Here is a 26,630-nt window from a genome sequence, read left to right as displayed (position 1 = left end):
GAATGAAGGATTTTAGATGCAATATTAGATTGTGGAGTTGTTTTCCCACGCACAATACAGTTATAAAAATAGTTCAAGGTACAGGGAGTACAAACTTAAAGTCTTGGTCAAAAGGTTCTGGAAGGGGATGGGAAATCTTTTCCACATGGAGATTAACTATGATCTGGAGTTATCAGTAAGGGTCGTGGAACCAGAATAAATCATAACATTTAAAATATAATTGAAAAGGTATTGAGGGGAAATACGTTTCTAGGCAATAGGAAAATAGATACATTGCAAGGCAAGAGGGATGGGACTGATTGGTTTGTCCTACAAGAAATCAATATGGCTGTGATGTACTTTCTGTGACATTGCAATACTATTCTAGTCTTTGATATCATGACCATAACAGCAGAGCATTGTGCAACACACAAGCTTGGTAACATAATTAATGCAAGATATGATACAGATTGATTCTTGGCAATGTACGAGTGTAAAGACCATGATTTACAATAGTTTATTTGTCTGAAGATGCTATCATACATATCTGAACTCCAATGCTTACTTCATACCTGACTATGTCAATTTTCTACACAGAACTTCCTTCAAGATTTCTTTCCGATAAGAGTGCAAAGTTCAAGGTGAATTTATTAGCAAAGTATGTATACTGTATGTCTCCAGAAATTACCATGAGTTTCACTTTCTTGCAAGCATTCACAGTAGAACAAAGATATGCAATAGAATCAATGAAAAGCCGCACAAGAACAAAGCCGGATAAGCAACCAATGGGAAAGCTGTCCAAATACAAAATAAATAAACAAACAAACAAGAGAAAATATGCAGATGCTGGAAATCCAAGCAATACACAAAATGCTGGAGGAACTTAGCAGGTCAGGCAGCATCTATGGAAAAGAGTACAGTCAACATTTTGGGCCGAAACCCTTCAGCAGGATTGGGCATAAATAAATAATTCTGAGAATATGAGTTGTAGAATCCTTGAAATTGAGTCCATAGGTTGTGTTCAATGATTAGTTTAGGGTTGAGGTGAATGAAATTATCCACGATGGTTCAGGAGCCTGAGGGCTGAAGAGTAATAACTTCCCGAACCTGGTGATGTGGGACCTAAGGCTCAAGTACCTCATTCCCAATGGCAGCAGTGAGAAGAGAAGAGTGGTCAGACTAGAAAATGCTATGTTACAAAGTAGTTGACAAATCTGTGCATTATTCTAATTTGTGAGAAGTATGGTACACTTATTAATGCCCTATTCTGTTTGTTCATGTAAATTGTGAAACATCAGCTCTAAAAAAATGAAATGAATGCAGATTGAATATGTGTTTTCAAAGCCTCTGAACAATTATAATTACCATTTTCCAGCACATCAATCCAAACAAATCTATAGGGTCTAATCTCTAATTAACTTTCCCACACTTCTTTCCTACCTGAAACTATCAGTTAAGGTGTAATTATTTCAGGTTATTGAATTGCTGGATTTTCAGAGTCAAACAGCCAAGATTTTGCATTTCACTTATATGAACCACGGCCAAAAAACACCTAATTTTTGCAATTGGTGCATATTCTTTCCATTTTGTTCCTTATTACTTCCTCATTCCTTGTATTGAAAGCCTGAAGCAACAATAAAGAATTGCATGTATTGTACTGAACAATTGTTATAATTGTACATGCACAAAGGTATGGTAAGCATAATAATCATCCCGTTGCCAATTCTTTTCTCTGGTGCTCTTAAAGACTGGGTCTATTGAATGTACTTGGACATTTTCTGTAGGATTGCCACTCTTCCGTTCATCTGAGACATCCCTGATATATATCAACACAGACATACCTCTTAACTCAATAGTCAGCAACTAGCCTAACAATTGAGCGCACTGAATCCAGGTACAGTGATGTCTACTGCTTGAACTTGAACTGTGAATAATAATGTTACTGTTAAAAACATTCAAGCAATCAAGTCAACACTGCAGAAATTTTAGATGTAATCATTTCAAAGACCTAAATTTTCTTGTGACATTGCTATCATCTAAAGGAGCTGGCACAAATGCTCCAAAGCACCTTCATCTTTCCAGTCTTCTCCTTTGTAATGTCTCCTCAAATACTGCATTGGCCATGATTCTAGCATTTGCATTAATAGACCCAGAGATGTGTTTTGTAGTTCTCCCTGCGTGCATAATAGTCAGTTGCATCTACCAATCAGTTTGTGTACCATTTGTATTTGGGAGTAACTGCACGGATCTTCCCTTGATAGCTTTATCACCTAAGTTACCTCTATGTTTAGCCAGTGTCATTCTGCGTGTTATCACTAACTAGTCAAAGGTACTGCAGGAGTCAAGAAGCTGGTTCTTGATGGTGCATTAGCTGAGGTCCATTTTCAATCAAACAGCATTGCAACAAGTAAGTGAAGGGAAAAAAATGACAACTAATTTCAAACATTTTTGAGCTGATTATACGAATATTTAACTTGATTAATAAATCTATAAAACAGGCATTTCATGCACATTCATAATCTTTTCATGAAAGATTGAGAGACGGACAGCCTGTCATCAATGTTAACCTAGAGTTCCTTGTTGTTGCCTATCATCCTTGTAAGTGATTGTACTGTATCTTCCAATCCAGTTTAGTTCTCCAAGTGCTTCCGCCAGTCTTTCAGAATAACTTATAGCAACAATCAATGCTTCAAAAGTAAACATGGTTCAAATTACTGAAAGACATCAATTGATACATTTGTACTGAAGTTGCAATGTAATGCTTTGAGAATAACTCAATACAGCATTGTCAACCAAGGATATTAACATGATTTTAAATGCAATCTGGGATTTCATTTAAGTTTGGCAATGTTCTTGCCTTATTTTTATTTGTCCAAATAGCAGTAGCATTAGACTTAAAAATAGAAAATTTAAAACTTAAAATACAAAAATATAAAAATTAAAGTAGCAGCAGCATTAAAAGACCTATTGAGCTTTAGAAGAAATTTTATACAAGAAGCTTTAACATATAAATATTCCCAACATATAAACAGTTTTATTTTCTCAACACCCTGCACAAATATGCCTTTGCCATAATAATCTTAAAATTCTACCCAATTTCCTGAGAAAGAAAAAAGAAGCTTATGATGATTCATAAGTGAAAATAATGTCAACCAGGTGGAAAACTAGAAAAGGGCAGTGAGACAGACAAAGTGGATAGAAAAGATACATAAGATGAATGTAAGGGTTTTATACACTTGTAAGTAACAAGATATCAATGCACTGAGATAATATAAAAGACATCTAGCAGATGCAAAAGGAATGTATGAAGTATAAAATGAGTACTTTGCACTAAGGGCATGCAAATATTCTTTCTGATGTTCTAAAACAGAGACTAAACTTAGAAATTAGCAGCTCAGCATCAGTGATGGGAAACTAATTAGAGACAATAGCCCCGACAAAATTAATTGGCACTTAGGAGTTAATAGTTGAAAGCTAGTGTGGAATTTTAAAGGAAAATTGTTCCATTTGAATATGAGTTAACAAAATTGTAGGCAGCAGTGTAATGAAAGACATTGTGAACATAGTGAAGCTCTTGATGTTCGGAAGTCATCAGATTGTCTGAGACGTTGGATGAAACAAATTGTCTTTTCAGAGTCCTTGAGGAATTCAGCATTGGTTTTGATGTGGTATTGTTTTTGTTGCCACCAGTGCTTTGGGGCCAGTGCTTTGGGAAGTACTAAAGCAGATTAGACAGTTGTTTGAAATTATTAGGACCTGTCATAGATTGGGTGACACATATACACTATGATGCATCACTGGGATCATGACATAACCCAATAGGTACTGTACCTGCTTTGAGGGTGTTGGCATGAGGTCATACACTTGCCTCTTTGATGAAACAAGTGCTGTTTCAAGCATCTTATCATTCCAATGAGTGTCACAACTCCTTCCTCGCTAATAGCAAGCTTCCAGAAGATTAAACTTTTTCTGACAGTGGAAATAAGATTGCCCAGGAGGATTAGTTTGTCTCCCACTGGACAACGTAAGATATGCAATCAAGCTTGAATAGGATTCCTCGCTGATTTCACCCAAACTTTCCAGTGTTGGAGTGTATACACTGATAGTCAAAGCACGCTGATTCCAACTTAGAATGAGCTGAAGAATTCTGAGAAATTCACTTATTTGAAAGTCATTGAGATGCTGGGCGACCTCATTCTTGATGGTGAAATCCTCCCTGTGAATACAGTGATCCATTTCAAAAAGATGTTCCCCACTTCCTCATTTTTTGATCTTGCTGTCTCCTGCTGCTAGTGTCTCATTCAGGGCTGCAAATCACAGAGCCTAAGTTCCCAGTCCAGGACCATGGCATTGCATTCAGGTCTGTTACAGTGACAAGGTACTGGGATTATCTGAAGGTTGGCACTTCAGAATTACCTCTTGATATTCCTTCCAGAAAATGCAGGGACTGGGTTGATGAGAATGGCCAGGAGATTCATGAGGTAATCTGACCTCTGAACTTGGGTGTATCTGGTTTAAAAGAATGGATAAATACAAAGTGTATGATTCTTTGTGGGAAATCATTGGCTTCAAGACCATCAACGGCAAGAGCATTGTAGAGCCCATCCCACCATGGGCCAAGAATGGAGGAAGAGTTATCAAGGATTCACTCAGCAGCCAGTGGAAAGACTACTCCTCAGGCAATATATATGCCCTGTCTCCTTTGCACAACATATTGCCCAGTCCAGTGTTACCACCACCTCAGAATAACAAATGATATAAAAGGCCATACTTTAAAAAGCTAAGGGATAATCTGACCTCAAGAACTCAATAGAACACAGAACAATATTGCACAGGAACAGACTCTTTGGCACACAATATCTCTGCCTAATTTCTAAAATTCAGCATATTCTGATGGTAATTCACAGCCTCAGTTACATTATCTAGGAAGAAGAATCCACATCAGGAATTGAAGAACGATTGAGGAGAATCGTTCTTAGACTTGGCTATGGTCAGAAATTTGACCTCATTCCATATCTGCCACATGATGACACACTATCTGTCATTGCAGTAAATAGCTTCACTAGCTCCAACATCACAGCTCCAGTTACAATAGGTCAGCTCTAAAGGGCAAGTCATGTTCAGAATCAGAATCAGGTTTATTATCACTGACTTATATGACCTGAAATTTGTTGCTTTTTTGGCAACACGTTAGTGGAAAGACATAAAAATACTATAAATTACAAAACAAATCAATAGTGCAAATAAAAGGATGAATAAGGTATACTCAGGTGCATGGACTGTTCAGAAATCTGATGGCAGAGGGAAAGAAGCTATTCTCAAGGCATTGAATGTGGGTCTTCAGTCTCCTGTACCTTCTTCCCAATGATAGTAACCAGAAGTGGGCATGTCCCAGATGGTGAGTGTCTGTAATGATGGATGACGTCATATTGAATGCCAGACACCACACTCCCAAAATACTCATTTTATTCTGTGCTCTAAAATGGCAACAGATTTTAGGGTAGAGGAAAACCTTCAGGGATGTTTTCAAACCCTTCCTAAGAAAACGTACCCTTCCCAAAGACTCCCTGTGAATCCCTGATCCATGACCATTCAGTAGTGAGCAGCTCAGGCATCTTTATGAAATGCATGCCAGATGTCAAGCAAAATGAAGAAAGAACCACGTCACCTTATAAGTAACCCACTGACGCACTTTGCCAGCACAACCATCTCCACCAGTGGCTGACCTACAGACCTCACTAAGGCTTAATCACTGCTTCAGACCCCACCAAATTGGAAAAGGAAAGCAAGTCACTCTAGACCCTGATGACAGGATGTTTCCAAGCTGATGGAAGGTCTACAGTGATATTTTCACTTTCCATTCCCCATTCACTCCACCATTATATAGGGTTGAGCATTAGGAGCACTGCCTTTTGGAAATGAGCTGGACTTGAATAGGAGGAGGCCATAATTTCAAAGACCACGTCAAGCATGACATTCAGAAATGTGGCCAAGAGTTGCAGACTTCAGGAAGATGCAGACTAATAAAATCAAAAAATTGATAAGTAGAAAATATTAATGAAGGTCGTAGATTTGTACAGAGATTTCATCTGATTAGGAGAATGTATACATAATGATCAATGTTAAAGTGATTATGTGGCAATTATGTGCATTACTTTGAAAGTGAAAGGATAAAATTTAAAAACTGCTTAAAATATCCTTTGATTTATAAATAAAGGCATTGAATAAAAAAACAAGGGATTTATTTTAAACTTCAGTAACAATTATTTTTAATCTGCAGGTGAGTAATCTGGCCAATGCTGATCAGAAGGGTGACAAGAAGAGTGTAGAAAAGATTTGGCAGAACAATACTTATAATAAAGGCAAAGACTGAAAAAGCTGAGCTGTTCTCCTTTGAAAACAAGAAGTTAAGGGGAGTTTTAATGGTGCAATTCAAAATTGCAAACAACCTTGGTAGAGCCATTAGAGGCATAGAGTCGTACAGCACAGAAAAAGGTATTTCAGCCCATACGTGTCCATGCCAACCAACATGTGTGTTCACACATATAACATTTCACAGCACTTAGCCCATATCTCTCTAAACTCTTATCATCTATGTACCACATACTTACTAAGTGTGCCTGTTGTATCTACCTCAACCAATTCCTCTGGCCTCCATTTTCATTTGTCTACAAAAAAGTTGCCCCTCAGGTTCTTATTACATCTTTCACTTCTAATCTCAAAATTATGCCCTCTGATATTCCATTACCAGACACTGGAAAAAAAGTGTTCACCCTATCAATGCCTCTCATGATTTTATATATTTCATGGGATCAGATGGGAAAGAGGAAGATGAGGTTGGTAAAAAGGCTGAAGAGGACCATGGCACTTTGACATCACAGTTACAAATCACTTCCATTTTTAAGATCTCAATAAGGAGAAAGAAACTATTTTCTGCAAATCATAAACATTAGTGGGAAGTCTTTGCCAAAGGCTTGGGGATAGAGGTGATGGAAGAAGAGCTTAGCATCATGGTGGGCTCAGAACTCACTAGGGTATGGGTGCAGGGGTCTTGATAAAAGATCTTGGCCAAAAATGTTGACAGTTCATTCTCCTCCACAGAGGATGCCTGACTTGCTGAGTCCCTCTAGCATTAGTATCTGTTGCTCTGTTTTCTGCAAAAGTAGTTTTGGCAAATAAAGGACATAAATTTACATTTACCTGCTCATCCACGTGATGAAACTTCTTCCTAAATCTTTTCATGATTCTCGATTTTAAATAATATCTTATTGTAGCTACGCATTTTACTGGGTTGTCACAAATTGACCATCCTGAAAAACAATTCATAGCGGTATTGATATTGTTATGTAAACAGGATCAAAGCAAACAGCCATGAACTGCAAATTTCTGGCAGTGCTCTGAGTGTACAATAAGGGGAAACATACTTTCACTGATTCTGGAAACAAGCTTTGAGATTTAGCAGAATGTCAATGTCTCCGGTTATCTGTCTGCTGCACATTAACACTAAACTAGAATCATCACTGTGATTCCCACCATTGCATCTTTGAAGTAATACCAGGGCTGTGGGTGAGAATTTCACAGCCCTATTGCATTGCTGGTGGTGCAAGAATAGGTGTAAATCTCATGGAAAATTCAGGCAACTAGCAGGAATGTCCTGCACAAACTTTGAAAATTTTCTTCACTCTCCGCTCTTCAATAATCTGTAGGGTGATGCTAAGAGAGCAACACAACTTTTTTCATTTCTTTTTTGGACCACTTAGCTCTATCTCTTACCAAATGAACAAAAATTTGTGCATCTGTGTTCTGTGACGAAAAGAGCTTGCTCCCATGACAGAAGGCAGGATTATTGGAGATCAGTCCCCTTAAATCATACTGAATAACAGGCTGACGATTTCTTCACTTCCCACAAGTAAACTTTGGTACCTCAATGTTCTATCTTCTGCAGGAGCTACATCAACACTGCTTTGCTCAACCCCCAAATCTCTTGCACACCCCATATCAATGTCATCAACTGTCACCTTTAATGCACCATATTTTCCTCAATTGAAAATCCTGACCTTGTTTACTTTATCAAAACAGATAACACAAAACATCTGTCAAATCAGACTTCTAAGAATTCTTTAAAATTTTCAAACCCTCGTTCACTTTGAGGGGTAAACCAATTTCTGAGTAAGAACATGCCTTGAGAAATAATGAGGTTTTTGGCATCTTGCTGTCACCAAATTACTGACTCATCACCATACCATCCCCTTTGAAGAACCACACAGATATAACCTCCCAGCCCCTTTCAATAGACAATAGACAGTAGGAGCAGGAGTAGGCCATTCAGCCCTTCTAGCGAGCACTGCCATCATGGCTGATCATACACAATCAGTACCCCGTTCCTGCCCTCTCCCCATATCCCTTGACCCCGCTATCTATAAGAGCTCTATCTAATTCTCCCTTGAATGCATCCAGAGACTTGGCCTCCACTGCCTTCTGGGGCAGAGCATTCCACATATCCTCCACTCTCTGGGTGAAAATCTGTTTAATTTTAAAGAGGAATTGGCATCTCGGCTGCCTTCATCCAATCCCACTCCGGATAACACAGGAGGAGGAAGATAATAATGTTGATAACTAGACTGAAGAGAACCACAGAAATAAGGCATGGAAGTTACAGGTCACTGCCATTTCTCATGGCTCATGGGAAATGAGAAGGGATTGGCCAGGTCACTCCTCAGACAAAACAGGAGTCCATTGCCATAAATGAAGGGCTACTTTACTCAAAGTTCAAACTTCCAAGTACATTTATCATCAAAGTTTGAGATCCGGCTTCTTACAGGCAGCCACGGAACAAAGAAACCCAAAGGGATCCATATATAAAAAAAGACCATCCAACACCCAATGTGTAGAGAGAAAAGAAAAACACATTGTGCTCACAAATAGACCATCCAACACCCAACTCACAGACAGAGAAAAGAACTCATCATGCAAACAATAACCACAAGCAAATAGCATTCTGAACTGAAGTCCACAAAGAGGGTCCCATAGTTCACCTTAGTTCAGCGCAGAGCCAAGTCGTGGAACTGCAATCTGAACCAGCCCGTCCCTCAACCTCTGTCCAGGATAAGGAGATCATGCCACCTGCAGTTTTGGATATCAGGTGGCACCTAGAGGAAACATAGAATAGACATCCAGTGGGAATACCATCCCACCTTCTGAGCACTCCCTAGGGCTGAAAATGTGATGTTGCTCTGACCCTCTAAGGAGTCAACAGAAGCATGTGCAGGTGTCTGGTGTAAACTGCAAAAACAATAACTTTTTCAAAATAAAAAAATACCTCCAGAAACTTTTATTAAACAATTACCAGATTAGCTGAGACAGGAACTCCATTACCAGCTGATGCTGACAGCTGCAGGGCTTCATGCAGCCTGATGTGATTTATCACAAGTCCTCTAGGAGGGTTAAGTCCAGGAAATTCCCATCAACAACTTTGTTGCAGAATATTGTCAAGGGAGAGGATGAACTTCTAGTTGTGGCGCATATTGCCATTAATGATGTAGCCAGAAAAGGGGAAGAGGTCCTACACAGTGAGTATATAGAGTTAAGAAAGAAGCTGAAGAGAAGGATCTCCAAGGTAGTAATCACCGGATTACTCCTGGTGCTACAGGCTAGTTCCAGTAGGAATGGTTTGATAACATGGATGAATCAGTGGCTGGGGAGATGGTGCAGGTGCAAGGGTTTCATTGGAACATTTTCTCGGGAAGTGGTGACCCATACAAAAAGGACGGGTTGCACTTGAACCAGTGGGGAACCAATATCCTGGCCAGGAGGTTTGCAAATACTTCTCAGGACGGTTTAAACTAGTTTTGCAGGAGGCTGGGAACCGGAGTACCAGATCAGTAAATGCAAAATCAGACAGGAAGGTAGATGTCAGTACTGAAACACAAAATCAAAATGACAGATATGATGTGTTGGATAGTTTGAAGTGCACGTGTTTTAATGCTAGGGGCATTATGGGTAAAGTGATGAACTGAGAGCATGGATCAGTACACAGAAGTGCAATGTTGCTGCCATTACTGAAACTTGGTTAACAGAGGGACAGGAATGGGTGATTAATGTTCCAGGATCTCGAAGTTTTAGAAAAGATAGAGAAGAGGGGTTTGTGGGTGTGGGGAATTGCACTGATAATCGGGGACAATATCACAACTGCACTCAGTGGAGGCATAATAGAGGGTTCAAGCACTGAGTTCATTTGCATAGAACTCAAAAATAGGAAGGGTGCAATCACACTGATGGGATTGTACCACATACCCCCCCCCACCCCCCCAATAGATACTGGGACATCGAAGAACAGTTAAGGAAATGTCCTAGCGATTTCCTTAATCTAAACATATTAAGCAAATGTTAGAAATAATAGGGTTGGTGTCATGAGGGATTTCAACTTCCCTAATATAAACTGGGACATTCTTAATGCAAGGGATTTAGATGGGGCTGAATTTGTTAAGTGAAACCAGGAGCATTTATAAACTCAATATGTGGATGGCGCAATGAGAGAAGGGGCTTTATTGGACCTAGTGTTGGGTATTGAGCCTGGCCAGGTGACTGACTTTTTAGTGGATGAGCAGTTAGGAAGCAGTGACCACCATTCCTTAATTTTCAAGACAGCTCTAGGTAATAATAGGCATGGTCCTTGGGGGAGAGTTTTAAATTGGAGCAGGCCAAATTACAAGGACATTAGGCAGGAACTAAGAAGAGGTTTTTGGGAACACCTTTTTTTCTGAAAGTCCACATCAGGCATCTGGAGGGTGTTTAAAGATCAAGGAAAGATCGGGAAAGTCACCTTGACCTTCATGCTCTCTCTTAGGCATAGACAAAGTCCCAGAGGACCAGCAAGTGGCTAATGTTGTACCTTTACATAACAAAGATACAAGGGAAAGTCCTGGGAACTATTGACCAGTGAGTATCATGTCAGGTGTAGGGAAATTGCTGGAGAAAATTCTTAGAGATAGGATATATGAGCATTTGAAATCCATGACCTAATTAAGCACAGTCAGCATGGCTTTGTGTGCGGCTGGTTGTGTCTTGCCGACTTGATTGAGTTTTTTGACAATGTGACGAGAGAGGTTGATGAAGGCAGGGCACTGGATATTGTCTACATGGATTTTCGTAAGGCATTTGACAAAGTCCCTCATGGGAAGCTAATTCAGAAAATTAAGATACATGGGGTCGGCGGTGAATTAGCTGTTTGGATTCAGAACTGGCTTACGCATAGAAGATAGCGGGTAATAGTGGAGGGACTTCTTCAAGCTGGAGGTCTGTAATTAGTGGTGTTCCACACGGATCTGTACTGGGACCTCTGCTGTTTGTGATGTATATAAATGATCTGAATAAAAATGTAGATGGGTCCACTAGTAAGCTTGCAGATGATACCTACATTGGTGGAGTTGTAGATAAAGTAAAAGGCTGGCAAAGAATACAGTGTGACATAGATCAGTAGCAGATATGGGCAGAAAAATGGCAGATAGGGTTTAACTTGGATAAATGTGAGGTCTTGCACCTTGAAAGGGCAGGTGCAAGGAGACAGTATACTGTTAAGTGCAAGACCCTTAAAAGTGTTGCTGAGCAGAGGGATCTTATGGTCCAATTTCATAGCCCCATGAAAGTAGCTACACAGGTCAATAGGATGGTTACAAAGACTTATGGAATGATTGCTTTTACTAGTCAAGGCTTTGAGTTTAAAAGTCAAAAAATTATGTTGCAACTTTATAGGACTCTGGTGGGGCCACATCTGGAGAATTGCATAAAGTTTTAATCATCCCACTATAGGAAAGATGTTGAGGCTTTGGAGAGGGTGTAGAAGAGATTTACCAGGATGCTGCCTGGTTTAGAGGGCATGTGCTGTCATGAGAGGCTGGATAAACTGAGGTCACTTTCTTTGGAGCATTGAAGGCTGAGGGGAGATCTGATAGAGGTTTATAAGATTATGAGAGGCACAGACAGGGAAGACAGGGTTGACAGACCAACTCTTCCAGTACAAATTGCAGAAAACTTATCTGTCTGATGAATCCGTCCAGGTTAGCATTAGTTCTTTAACTCTCAATCCATCCTGGGCATTTTCTACATTTATTCTCTATACATTATTACCCTTGAGATGAGAGCGATGAACTTTTGGTTACTTAAAACGATGGCAGTCAAAACGGAGGAGTGATCAGGGTAGTTAGAAATGTATCACCAATTTCACATTCTTCGATTTTATTGGAACCAGAACAAGCATTTGAAAATGAAAGTTGTCCTTTCTATGGCTTGTAAAAATCTTGTCCTAGTATATGATAGCCTGTTTGCCCATAGATTTGATAAAGGAACAATGAAAGAGACATAGAAAACCTACAGCACAATACAGGCCCTTCGGCCCACAAAGCTGGGCCGAACATCTCCTTACCTTAGAACTACCTAGGCTTACACATAGCCTTCTATTTTTCAAAGCTCCATGTGTCCATCCAGAGTCTCTTAAAAGACCCTATTGTTTCCGACTCCACCATTGCCGCCAGTAGCCCATTCCACGCACTCACCATTCTCTGTGTAAAAAAAACTTACCCCTGACACCTCCTCTGTACCTACTTCCAAGCACCTTAAAACTAAACCTTTTCGTGCTAACCATTTCAGCCCTGGGGAAAAAGCCTCTGACTATCCACATGATCAATGCCTCTCATTATCTTGTACACCTCTATCAGGTCACTCCAAGGGAAAAGGCCAAGTTCACTCAACCTATTCTAATAAGGCATGCGCCCCAATCCAGGAAACATCCTTGTAAATTTCCTCTGCACCCTTTCTATGGTTTCCACGTCCTTCCTGTAATGAGGCAATCAGAACTGAGCACAGTACTCCAAGTACTCTGACCAGGGACCTGTATAGCTGCAACATTACCTCTCGGCTTCTAAACTCAATCCAATGATTGATGAAGGCCAATGCACCATAAGCCTTCTTAACCACAGAGCCAACCTGCACAGCAACTTTGAATGTCCTATGGACTCGGACCCCAAGATCCCACTGATCCTCTACACTACCAAGGGTCTTACTATTAATATTACATTCAGCCGTCATATTTGACCTACCAAAATGAACCACTTCACACTTATCTGGGTTGAACTCTGTTTGCCACTTCTCAGTCCAGTTTTGCATCCTATCAATGTCCCGCTGTAACATCTGACCACCCTCCACACTATTCACAACACCCCCAACCTTTGTGTCATCAGCAAACTTATTAACTCATCCCTCCACATCCTCATCCAGGTCATTTATAAAAAATCACAAAGAGTAGGGGTCCCAGAACAGATCCCTGAGACACACCACTGGTCACCGACCTCCATGCAGAGTCTGACCCATTGACAACCTCTCTTTGCCTTCTGTGGGGAAGCCAGTTTTGGATCCACAAAGCAACGTCCCCTTGGATCCCATGCCTCCTTACTTTCTCAATAAGCCTTGCATGCTTATCAAATGTCTTGCTGAAATCCATATACACTACATCTACTGCTCTACCTTCAATGTGTTTAGTCACATCCTCAAAAAATTCCATCAGGCTTGTAAGTCACAACCCGCCCTTGACAAAGCCATACTGACTATTCCTAAACATATTATGCCTCTCCAAATGTTCATAAGTCCTGCCTCTGAGGATCTCCTCCATCAACTTACCAACCACTGAAGTAAGACTCACTACTCTATAATTTCCTGGGCTATCTCTACTCCTTTTCTTGAATAAAGGAACAACATCCACAACCCTCTAACCCTCCGGAACCTCTCCCGTCTTCATTGATGAGGCAAAGATCATTGCCAGAGGCTCAGCAATCTCCTCCCTCGCTTCCCACAGTTGCCTGGGGTACATCCCATCCGGTCCCAGTGACATACCCAACTTGATGATTTCCAAAATCTCCAGCACATCATCTTCCTTAATATCTACATGCTCAAGCTTTACAGTCCACTGCAAGTCATCCCTACAATCACCAATATCCTTTTCTGTAGTGAATACTGAAGCAAAGTATTCATTAAGTACCTCTACCATCTCCTCCAGTTCCATACACACTTTTCCACTGTCACACTTGATTGGTCCTATTCTCTCAGATCTTATCCTCTTGCTCTTCACATACTTGTAGAATGCCTCGGAATTTTTCCTTAATCCTATCCACCAAGACCTTCTCATGGCCCCTTCTGGCTCTCCTAATTTCATTCTTAAGCTCCTTCCTGCTAGCCTTATAATCTTCTAGATGTCATTACCTAGTTTTTTGAACCTTTCGTAAGCTCTTCTTTTCTTCTTGACTATATTTACAACAGCCTTTGTACACCACGGTTCCTGTATCCTACCATCCTTTCCCTGTCTCATTGGAACATATCCACGCAAAACCCCATGCAAATATTCCTTGAACATTTGCCAGTTTTCTTCCATGTGTTTCCCTGAGAACATCCAATTATGCTTCCAAGTTACTGCCTGATAGCCTCATATTTCCAATTAAACATTTCCCTAACTTGTCTGTTCCTATCTCCCTCCAATGCTGTGGTAAAGGAGATAGAATTGTGATCACTATCTCCAAAATGCTCTCCCACTGAGAGATCTGATACCTGACCAGGTTCATTTCCCAATACCAGGTCAAGTACAGCCTCTCCTCTTGTAGGCTTACCTACATGTTGTATCAAGAAACCTTCCTGAAAACACCTAACAAACTCCACCCCTCACTCTAGGCAGATGCCAATCAATATTTGGGAAATTAATATCTCCCACCACAACAACCCTGTTATTACCACTCCTTTCCAGAATCTGTCTCCCTATCTGCTCTACGATGTCCCTTTTACTATTGGGTAATCTATAAAAGGCACCCAGCAGAGCTATTGACCCCTTCCTATTCCTAACTTCCACCCACAGAGACTCCATAGACAACCCATCCATGACTTCCTCCTTTTCTGCAGCCGTGACACTATCTTTGATCAACAGTGCCATGCCCCCACCTCTTTTGCCTCCCTCCCTGTCCTTTCTGAAACATCTAAAGCCTAGCACTTGAAGTAGCCATTCTCGCCCCTGCTCCACCCGTCTCTGTAATGGCCACAACGTTATAGCTCCAAGTGCTGATCCATGCTCTAAGCTGATCCGCTTTATTCAAAATACGCCTTGCATTAAAATAGACACATCTCAAACCATCAGTCTGAGTGTGTCCCTTCTCTATCACCTGCCTATCCTCACTTTTGCACTATTTCCAAGCTTTCTCTATTTGTGAACCAACTTCCTTTTCCTCTGTCACTTCAGTTCAGTTCCCAACCCCCAGCAATTCTAGTTCAAACTCTCCCCAATAGCCTTTGCAAACCTCCCCACCAGGATATTGGTCCCCCTCAAGTTCAAGTGCAACCTGTCCTTTTTGTACAGGGCACACCTGCTTCAGAAGAGGTCCCAATGATCCAGAAATCTGAATCCCTGCCCCCTGCTCCAATCTCTCAGCCACACATTTATCCTCTACCTCAATCTATTCCTGTCACGTGGCACAGGCAGTAATCCCGAGGTCCTTTGTGGTCCTGCTTCTCAACTTCCTTCCTAACTCCCTGTAGTCTGCTTTCAGGACCTCCTCCCTTTTCCTACCTATGTCGTTGGTACCAATACGTACCACAACCTCAGGCTGTTCTCCTTCCCACTTCAAGATATCATGGATGTGATCAGAAACATCCCGGACCCTGGCACCTGGGAGGTAAAATACCATCCACGTTTCTTTCCCATGTCCACAGAATCTCCTGTCTGACCCCCTAACTACAGAGTGCCCTATCACTGCTGTAGTCCTCTTCTTTTCCCTACCCTTCTGAGCGACAGGGCCAGAATCTGTGCCAGAGATGTGACCACTTTTGCTTCCCCCAGGTAGGCCATCTCTCCCAACAGTACCCAAACAGGAGTACTTATTGTTAAGGGGGCAGCCACTGGGGTACTCTCTAGTATCTGCTTCTTGCCCTTCGCTCTCCTGACTGTTACCTATTTATCTTTCTCCCCAGGCCCCGGAGTGACTACCTGCCTATAAGCTCCTCTCTATCACCTCCTCACTCTCCCTGACCAGACGAAGGTCATCGAGCTACATCTCCAGTTCCCTAACACAGTCCCTAAGGAGCTGCAGCTTGACGCATCTGCTGCAGACGTGGCTGTCCAGGAGGCTGAGAGTCTCCAGGACCTCCCACATCTGACACCGAGCACAGAAAACCGGCCTCACACACATATTTTCTGTCTGTATTCTAAACAGGTAACCTACATTGCATCGACCCATTATCACCGAAGCCCCGTTGAGCCAAAGCATTCCTACTCTGTCGCCTGCTCCTCTGACGCCCACTCTGTAAAGCTAACTTCTTTTTAAACTCTTCCCACTGTTCTCACTGCTCGACATCCACGCACTTGCACAGTTGTGCCCATTTCAAACTGCTGAAAAAAATATTTACACCTACTGAGGTAAATCTGTTGTGGCCTCAAACACCATCTATAAATTTGCTGATGATACAACCGTTGTTGATGGAATCTCAGGTGGTGATGAGAGGGCATACAGGAGTGAGATATGCCAACTATTGTAGTGGTTCCGCAGCAATAACCTGGCACTCAGTGTCAATAAGACAAAAGAGCTGACTGTGGGCTTCAGGAAGGGAAAGACGAAGGAACAGCTACCAATCCTCATAGAAAGATCAGAAGTGGAGAGAGTGAGCAGTTTCAAGTTCTAGGGTGTCAAGATCTCTGAGGATCTAATGTGGTTCCAACATATCGATGTAGTTATAAAGAAAACAGTGGCTATACTTTATTAGGAGTTTGAAGAGATTTGGCATGTCAACAAATACACCCAAAAGCGTCTATAGTTGTACCATGGAGAGTATTCTGACAGGCTGCATCACTGTCTGGTATGGAGGGGCTACTGCACAGGACCGAAAGAAGCTGCAGAAGGTTGTAAATCTAGTCAGCTCCATCTTTGGTACCAGCCTACAAATTACCCAGGACATCTTCAGGGAGTGGTGTCTCAGAAAGGCAGCGTCCATTATTAAGGCCTCCAGCACCCAGGGCATGCCCTTTTTTCACTGTTATCATCAGGTAGGAGGTACAGAAGCCTGAAGGCACACATTCAGTGATTCAGGAACAGCTTCGTCCCCTCTGCCATCCAATTCCTAAATGGACATTGAGTCTCTGGACACTACCTCACTTTTTTTTAATATACTGTATTTCTAATTTTGCACTTTTTAAAAAATCTATTCAATCTTGTTTATTTTTTTAATTTTATTTATTATTTTTTTTCTCTGTTAGATTATGTATTGCATTGATCTGCTGCTGCTAAGTTAACAAATTTCACTTCACATGCTGGTGATAATAAACCTGATTCTGATTCTGAATCTGTCCATCTGTATAGACATGTTGATTTTTTGGAACTTGTACCATGTGTACAATAGTCATCCACCATGGCAGGTACATACTGTTTTCAGTATATTAACACTGCATTAATTGTTTAAGGTCGTTTTAAGTACTTCCTTGGTTCGCAGACATTTGCAGTTTGCTAAACCATACTTTTGTGAAATGCACTCAGTTGTGGTCTTAGTGAAATTTACACATGACAAATTAAATGGTAGCAGCTAACAATGGTGCAAAATATTTCAATACAATAACACAGCAGCTCTGTTTTACATTCAAAGACCAGTATCAGAATCAGGTCTATTACCATTGGCATATGCCATGAAATTTGTCATCCTGTGGCTGCGTACACATTCATGCCAGTGTTCATACACAATTTACCATTTTCACATCACTACAGAACAATGGGTTGAGCTGTTCCTTCTGCTGCTCTTGATGTACTTGCTTCATGCTCTGCAAATTCTCAAGAGTGCAAGGTCTGAGATTTGTTATGATGTTGATGGTGAATGGAATAGTAAAATTATTGGAACATGCCAGATTCCATTCACTTCATCTTTGGAAAGAACTAAAGACATAGCATTTTAATCCTTAAAGTAAGAGCAATGACATGAAGAGAATACCATTTACATCATGTAGCGGTTATCTGTGTCCATATAGTTTGAACTTTAATGTTCCTATCCCAACTTTGTACTGCCAATTAAGTTGTACAATGTATTTCTGGATTTGGAACTTGCATGAAGAGCTGTGGCATGTGATCTCTATGAGCCTGTACTTTGTTTATGAGTGTGGTTTCCCTGGAAAATATCAACATACCTGTTTTTGATCTGTGCACATATGGGTGGGTACCTGACAGCATCATTTTTGTTGTAGAGGTTCTCAGCATAATAACAGAAAGCAACACCAACAGAGAAAGAGTCACAAACCTGTCACCACCAATTATCAACTTCATGCCTTGTTGGACCCATTCTAACCACACAGAGCTAAAAATATAACTTTAACTTCACTGATCTCCAGTTCATCAGAATGGATATTATCAACATTATTTTGTATTTACCGCATTCTATGCTGTTTATTTCATGTTTTATTTGTGCTCTTGTAGGAAAATGCCCTGCAGCAGATCTCCTTTAATATTTTTACAGAATCATGAATCATAGAATTATAAATTTTGGAAGCTTGCCATTCTGACCAATTCATCCATGCTAACCAGCACCTTTCCATATTAACCCCATTGCCCAGCACTTGGTCTATAACCCTCTCCTCCTAAACATTTCAAGTGTTCATCAAGTTCAAGTTCAATATCTGGCTACATCTTTAATGCAATCAGCAACCCAGCTTCAACTAGTCTCCAAGGCAGTGCATTCCAGATACTTAACCCTTCCTGGGTGAAGATTTTCCTCTCATACCTCTTCCACCTGACACACCACACTAGTTTTATCTACCTCTGTAACAGGAAATATTTCTTGAAGTCTACCAGATCTATACCCTGCATAATTTTATCTAGCTCAAACATGACCTCTCTGTAATGTCCTCCACTCCAGAGAGAAGAGACCTAATTTCTTCAGTCTCTCCAGATAAGTGAACTGCTCAATCACAGACAACATTCGAGAGAATCACCTCTGCACCCTCTTCAGTACTAATATATCTTCTCTATATCTTGCTGACCAGAACTTCACACCAGCTGAGTTCTGAGCAATATTTAATAAATTTGAAATATAATCTCCCTACTTCTGTATTCAGGGTCCTTCCAAAACACATTGTCTACCTGCAGTTCCATCTTCTAGAATCTACAAACTTCTACTCTCAGTCCCTTTCGTTCCTCAGAAGACCTTGTGCATATCTTAGCCTCAATAGTGCTCCCAAAATTCATCACCTCATATTTGTCCAGATTAAAATTAATTTATTATTTTATCAAAACATTGCTCTCTCTCTGAACCCCGAGACTAGCAGCCACTCCTTCAATAACTCTGTCAATCTCCGGCTCATCTGCAAATGTAGTGATAATGTCTCTCAATCCACATTCAAATTTTTCGTGTACATTACAAAGATCCTGGGTCCGGGCATTAGTCATATGCATCCAATTACAAAACAATCCTCTATAACTACCCTCAGTCTCCCATGGGTCTTGTGTTTTTCTATCGGTCTATACTTACTTGGCCTAAACCACCAAACTTAGACCTTACTCACTGTACTTGATTAACCAACCTTACACCACTGTACAACTCTCTGAACCCTGGAAAATACCCCAGGGTATTGCTGATAGCCATTTCCAGTACTGCAAAACCTGTTTCTTTTTGCTGATTTGGTATTAAGCCTACAGCTATGTCCTTCTCCTCCCATGTCTTCATCACATCACAGTCCTATACAAGTTTCCTATCATTCTACAAAATACACTGCTATCCTTGCATGATCCTAATATTTAAGTGCTCATCACTGTGGCTATTGCTGCACTTGTTATGTATGTGGTTTACTCAGAGTTTCCTGTGCACCCTAGTGAATAAGATAATTAACTAATCTGAATCAGAATCCAAAATATATTGCAAAGAAATAAGAATTAAGTTATTCAATTGTCATAAATTAACAACAGTAATATTGCACTAGTTTCTCACCCATGGCAATTCACTTGACCTATCAAAGTTATAAGGAAATAATGGGACAAAGACTTAGGAAAGCAAAACCGAAAAAGGAATCACTAAGAATCATGAACCGGGAAGAGGAAATTTTAGAAGAAAAATTGTAGGAAGAGACAGGAGACAAGTGAAGATATCATAGGGAAGACCTTGTTAGTGAGTGAAAGAAGGGAATCTCACTGTTTTGGAGAATTAGATAATTACTTCATTAACAATATGTTGGAATGACAGAGCAGACTTGATGGGCTGAATGGCCGAATTCTGCTCCAATGTTTTATGGTCCCTAATATGAGGGTGAAATAGTTGAAAACCATCTTCCTTTATCCAAAACGTAATAACCTTTGAACTTACAGTGAATGAAAACTTCTTGAATTAGTGAACAGTTAATATGACAACTTTATTAATAGACTTGAAACTTTAAAAGAGGCACTGAATTTTCAAAGAGTAAAAACATTCTAAGTATTTTCAAACCTTAAAAATGTTGTAAGATTTGAAATTTATAACCAGAGATACAACACAGAAGTTGTCCCATCAGCCCACTAAATTCATGTCAACCATCAGGCACCTCTTGACATTAATCCTACCCTAAACTATTATATTTCCATCACTTTCCCATGAACTGCCTCAGGATTCCAGAACTCATCTACACATTAGTGGAGGTCTTACAAGAGCCATTTAACCTACCAACATGCATTTCTTTGAGATTGGGGGGGGGGCACAGAAACTGGAGCAACCAGAGAAACACACACTGTCACAGGGAGAACATGCAGACTCCACACACACACACACACACACACACACACACACCACCAACACCATCACCACCAAAGGTCAGGATTGAACCAAGGTCGCTGGATCTGTAAAGCAGCAGTTATACTGGCTGCACCACTGTCGAACCCTAAATCAGTTGGCATCTTAACTGCGAACATATTTGTATTTGTTCTATGAATAACACTGTTTGCGCATTTAGTTGACAAGCCCCATTTGCCTTCCAGGTTCTAAGGCTCAGCCACCTGGTGAGAAACTGAGTTACATTCGGTTGAGTTGTGTTCTGGGTGGCAGGTTTTGTCCTCCAGCTGGCGTATCTAATTGAGAGACTAATGTCCTTCAGGGACATTATGTGGCACTATTATGGATTAGATGGCAGGGTGAGAAAGGTCTCTACCAAAGGATGTGTAAGGCACTCTTTCCCTCTGATAGCCTTCAGGTCAGCCTTGGTAAGGAGGATTTTTTTTTAGCCATCGAGTAGTAAATCTGTGGAATGCACTGCCACAGACTGCAGTGGAGGCCAAGTCCGTGTGTATATTTAAGGCGGAAGTTGATCATTTCCTGATTGGTCAGGGCATCAAAGGATATGGCGAGACGGCAGGTGTATGGTGTTGAGTGGGATCCGGGAATCAGCCATGATGGAATGGCGAAGCAGACTTGATGGGCTGAATGGCCTAATTCTGCTGCTGTGTCTTATGATCTTATGATCTAAGTAAGTATTTCATTACACCTGTGCATACATATACCTGTGCATATGATGATAAACTTAACTCAGCTTTGACTTTGACATGGAGTCAAATGGTTGGAGATTGTGTTCCCATTCCAAGGACCTGGCCATATTATCCAGGCTGACACTTGGATGCAGTCCTGACAATAATTGAAACCTCTGCCTTTTAGAGGTTGTGTCACGATCTATAAGAAAACATGGATGCTTGTCCAGGTATCGTTCCTCAATTATCTCAGCTGCTACCACTAGAGCAAATTATCCTGTTATTTTTGTGGCACTTGCACTAGGATCCTGCCGTGAGCAAATCTAATATTTAGGTCCACTAAACTGCAGATAACGTCTCTAAACATTGCGCACCTTCACACCAGACTCTACGTGATGCTTAATAGTTCACCTCAATATTTCACAAATCAACAGCACATCATGTTTCATGATTTAGTATTTAAACCAGATTATGCACACAATAGTGTGGTTCAGAGACAAAACTTTCCAACTTTAATGGGAGCTCTTGCCCCATCTGAGGGAATCAAGACAATAAAAGTTGAGAGCGCCCTTTCACAAAGGTGTTCAACTGGTTTTACATTTTAAACGCCAATAGACGTTCCACGAGACAGCTTGCTCTTCACCAAGGTGAAAAGTTTAGGCTGCAATCAGAAGTATGCAGGGCTAAATGTGCCATTTGTGCGAGTGTCTTGTAGCTCGGGATAACTACCTGTCGACAACTTCAAATTCAGTGAGAGGAACCGTCAGCTCGCAATACCTGGCATATTAGCGCCTCTGAAGTTATTTCTGACCTAACTGTATGCATTAGACTAATCACAAAATTTAGCAAGCATGTTGTCATTTGGGAGGAGTGTTGTCTTAAACCACTGTGATCTGCCACTGGAATTACAGCTATTATATTGCTAACATGATCCGGCATTTTAACAAAACATCCAGCTCGCCTTATCCAAACGTTCAGTATAAACTTAAAATAACCGGAAACTAAATCGGGAGTCTACTTCACTTGATGCCTCTCCAACTAAATCTAATACAGGACAAACTATTATTATCATTGATCAATTTAATAGCTTACGCGGGAGTAAAACAGCAGGAATGACAAGAGTTTTGTTTTCCGAAGGGGTGCGTGGGGAGCAGCATCTTCGTTTTACCAAAGCAATTTAACAGGTCCACAATCAAAGCACAGTATGCCCACAGCTCTATTACCAAGAACAACATTAATATAAGTTCCGGCAAATCTTTAAGCTGCTAGGTGGCCTGAGTGATTGGAAGCGCCGCCGGAGCATGTTCGGGGCAGTAAACATGCGACGCCTCCACTTTAAAATATACACCATGCAGATAAAACAAAAAAAAACAACAGGAGACAATTGTACTAAATAAATACATGTTGTTATCTGCGCGAGATGTTTAGATAAGTGTGAATGTTTCTTGTGTCTACTAGGTGTCACGCATACCGGTACATGTTTGTCGATGTGTCAGTGCTTGAGTGATTTTTAAATGACTATCCTTTCCAAGAATCTATAAGTCCGAAGTTGTTTTCAATGCCTTGAATTCCTCGGCCCCACTTCTGCATCTGTCGCCTCTGCACGCATGCCCAGAACCTGTCGGGAATCTGTATTCCAAGGCGGCCTTGATTTCTTACGATTGAGGAACACACCTGGGAATGACGAATATCACAACGATCAACATTTCGAGCCTTTGAATGCGCTACTTTCGGGGGATAAATAATCTACCCACGTGCCTCATTGACTTAATGAGGCGTATAATGCATTTATTTGTGTGGTAATCCCCGCATAATAAATACAGCTAAAAATAAATTCAACCACTTAATAATTAAATTACCTGATGTGTTTTATGTAAAGAAATAAATTATTCAATTCCATGCTGTCTAAATTGTTGAAAACACTTTTGAAAAATAGGCGAAGTGTTGACATTCATTTAGCAACCGCTGACAATCAAATACAAGAAAATTAAGTGGTAAGCATATAATGTTTTGTTAAATTAGGTGATTTAACCTATCTGTAAACCCTACGGACGCGTTCTCAGTTTGACACTGTCAGCTCAATAAACACATCGTTGTGACCCGGGCACGTAATCCTTCTGATAAGTTATTTGTAATAGCATTCAAAATTTGTCTTGTTTCGAGACTTGTTACTAGAAAATATAAAACATAATATCACTCTGCGTTAGCAATAGGCTGGGAGGGTGGGTAGCCCAAAAGCATTTATCCCAGGATACCTGTTGCCCTTATTATACTTCCCCGGCATTTGAAAAGAATTGATAGAATGCATGATTAAACGGACATGCGGTTTGGTGATTGTCTTGTAGTTCCTCGCCCAAAGACGTTTGTCTAGCAATGTCTAAATACAAGTCACGCAAGAGAAATATGTCCAAAGGTGGGAAAAAAATGACAAACTCGAAGCTCCGAGTTCGCCGCTAATACTGTGTGAGACAAGACGCGATGTTCTCCTTGTTATGTTTACAGTTTAACTGGGGCTACTGGCGTGCTGTAGTATCTTATTCCATACTCTCTCTCCACGCCTCCTGGTTTATTTACTGTAAAATAACATGAAACAACCTGAGTCAATTTCACACTATTCAAATCACACAGCCGCCCTGGGCGAATCCACACAACAAGTGCAGGGGGGGGTATATGTAATATAAAGTACAATTTCAAGATATATATTTAATGAAGACACTCCCTCTAAAAGTATACCCAACGTATTTTCGGAACAATATTTATCAAGAGCTGTCTGGTGAGCGGTGGGATGTGTGGAGTGATTTGGTGACCTTCTTGGTGATTCACACCTCCCCCCGATGTGTGAGTTGGACGGCTCGGACTCTGATATTACACAGGTCTGAGCGAGTCTCCGGAGATTTAAGGGACTTGTCCCTGACAGTGAAGGACTACCTGGGCGCCTGGGACCTGACAAAATAAACAACCTCAACTGAAGGCGATCTCCGCTTTCCACTTATTTGCGAAGACAACGTTACCAGCATCGCGGTGAACGGCAGCTGTCTGAAACAGAAGCGAAACCATTCGTGCTATTTGTTTGGTTAATATAAAAGGACTCGCAGTCTCGTAGTGTCATTGATACCTGTGGTACTCAGCCGGTGTACGGAAATCACTGAGAGGGTAAATAAAGCACAAGCCGACTATGAGTTTGGAAGATTTTGAGGAGAGGGGCTTTGGGAATAAGCCCGGTGAAGTCTGCAGCGACTCAGAGGGGAGTGTGCCCTCTCCTCTTTCTCTGGAAGAGGAACTGGGGTCTGATGGAGACTGCGTTGCGAACAGTCCAGTACCGACCAACTCGTGCTCCGAGGGCAAATCCAAGACCTACACCAGGCGTCCCAAGCCCCCGTACTCCTACATTGCTCTGATCGCCATGGCTATCAGGGACTCGGCTACCGGTCGTCTCACCTTGGCCGAGATCAACGACTACCTGATGAAGAAGTTCCCCTTCTTCAGAGGCACCTATACCGGCTGGAGGAACTCAGTCCGCCACAACCTTTCTTTGAACGATTGCTTCGTCAAAGTGCTCCGTGATCCATCCAGACCCTGGGGCAAGGACAACTACTGGATGCTGAATCCAAACAGCGAGTACACATTCGCAGACGGAGTCTTCCGCCGCAGAAGAAAGCGCATTGGCCGCAAGCCCCTCAAGGAACCGGGAGCAGGCGAGAAGCACGTGGAAGTCATGCCCGGAGTTCATTCCACAACCACCAAGGAAGAAGGATCCCGTGCCAAGTTTTCCAGTTCGTTTGCAATTGACAGCATCTTGAGCACACCTTTTCAAAGGCAAGAAGACAAGATGTTAGAAACCAATGTGCCGTCCAATGTTGGAAGACTGTTCTGGTCCAGCAGACCACTGATTACATATCCGATCCTTTCCTACCCTCCCGCTGCCCCAGCGCCACCACTGTTCCCCGTGAGTCCCGGCGCCACTTCTGTGCTGCACCCGTACAGGTTCCCAGTGTCAGATCCAAGCCTGCTGGAGCACCAGGCTTTCTCCACAAAATGCTTTCAGAACAAGATTCCCAGCTCGGAGACTTTTTCTTGTATCGGGGTGCCAACGGCGGTGCATCCTACCCCCTACCATCCCTACAAAATCATCGTTTAGAAATTTTAAAACTCTCCAGGTGAAAGAGATATGGAGCTTTTATTGTGCACTTTTGTTTGTTTAGCCTCCCATAGAAAGAACGTTTAACAGTAGCACCGTTAAGAACCCGAAAAACGCTTCGGTTCGAATATTGCTTGCCGAAGTCTTTGCCTGTTGTTCTGTATATCGACGAAACCAGTGATTCTGGTCGTTATCAAAAGGACCACTATATATATATAAATATATATTACGGGGATTATAGTAAGTTATCAAACATGTTTAAACAAATAGTGAAAATGTGAGATCAACTGGGTATCATCATTTCTGCCGCTAACGATGGCATCGCTGCGTGCCAAATAAGTAGCTATGATGTTTTTTTTAACACAAAACTATTTATAACTTTGTTTTCCAAACAAGAAGTAACAGATGGGCTATAGAAATTTTATTTTGTGGTTTTAAATAAATCTTGTGTAGAATATTACTGACAACGCTCGAATCGGGCGAATAAGTTTGATAAATCTCAGAACTGTTACTAAAGACGGGACCACTGCCAATGTAAGCAGGTGATTTTCTGTGTTATTCTGTTTTATGAAGTGACGCAATTAGCGTTATATTTTCGAATAAAAGGCTTTGATAATAAATACTATTTGTTTGTGACGTACAATGATTTGACAGTCGATCCATTTCGTGGCTGCGGTTTGTAAAAGGGCAATCTTATTAAAGTTAATAACAGGAATCAGATTCGCGTGAGAAATGATTTATAAACGCCTGTGCGTGTTTAAAAGAGAGATCAGATTAAGAAACAGGCTTGTCTGGAAAGGTTTGGGGCGGGGCCAAGTTCTTAGGAAAGTCAAAGCAGGTTGGTTACATCTTAAAACAAAGGCATTCAGAGTCAGTATTTAGACCACAACAAATCTGTAATTAATATAGGCAAACTAGCCTTTTACTGAGTAGTTCCGTGTGATATCTTACGCATACTTTCAATCATTTTCACAAACTTAGTTGCCATTTAAAATACACCCTCTTATGTTTGATTATAATTGATTTAA

General features: G+C 41.1%; 1 protein-coding gene across 1 annotated transcript; it reads left to right on the top strand.

Moving 5' to 3' along the window:
• The first annotated feature begins 24,376 nt into the window (after window positions 1-24,376).
• foxq1a (forkhead box Q1a) lies at window positions 24,377-26,245 on the top strand. The gene has a single exon (XM_059945783.1). The coding sequence runs from the start codon at window positions 24,640-24,642 to the stop codon at window positions 25,600-25,602; it is 963 nt and encodes a 320-aa protein (XP_059801766.1). The 5' UTR covers window positions 24,377-24,639; the 3' UTR covers window positions 25,603-26,245.
• The last annotated feature ends 385 nt before the right edge of the window (window positions 26,246-26,630 follow it).

Source organism: Hypanus sabinus, chromosome 20, assembly GCF_030144855.1.
Source record: "Hypanus sabinus isolate sHypSab1 chromosome 20, sHypSab1.hap1, whole genome shotgun sequence".
In the NCBI taxonomy this organism is placed as follows: Eukaryota; Metazoa; Chordata; class Chondrichthyes; order Myliobatiformes; family Dasyatidae; genus Hypanus; species Hypanus sabinus.
The sequence above is the reverse complement of the archived record's forward strand: the minus strand, read 5'-3'. Positions and strand labels throughout refer to the sequence as shown.

Coding starts and splice junctions, on each gene's coding strand:
- foxq1a (XM_059945783.1), top strand. CDS start 24,640: ATGAGTTTGGAAGATTTTGAGGAGAGGGGCTTTGGGAATAAGCCCGGT.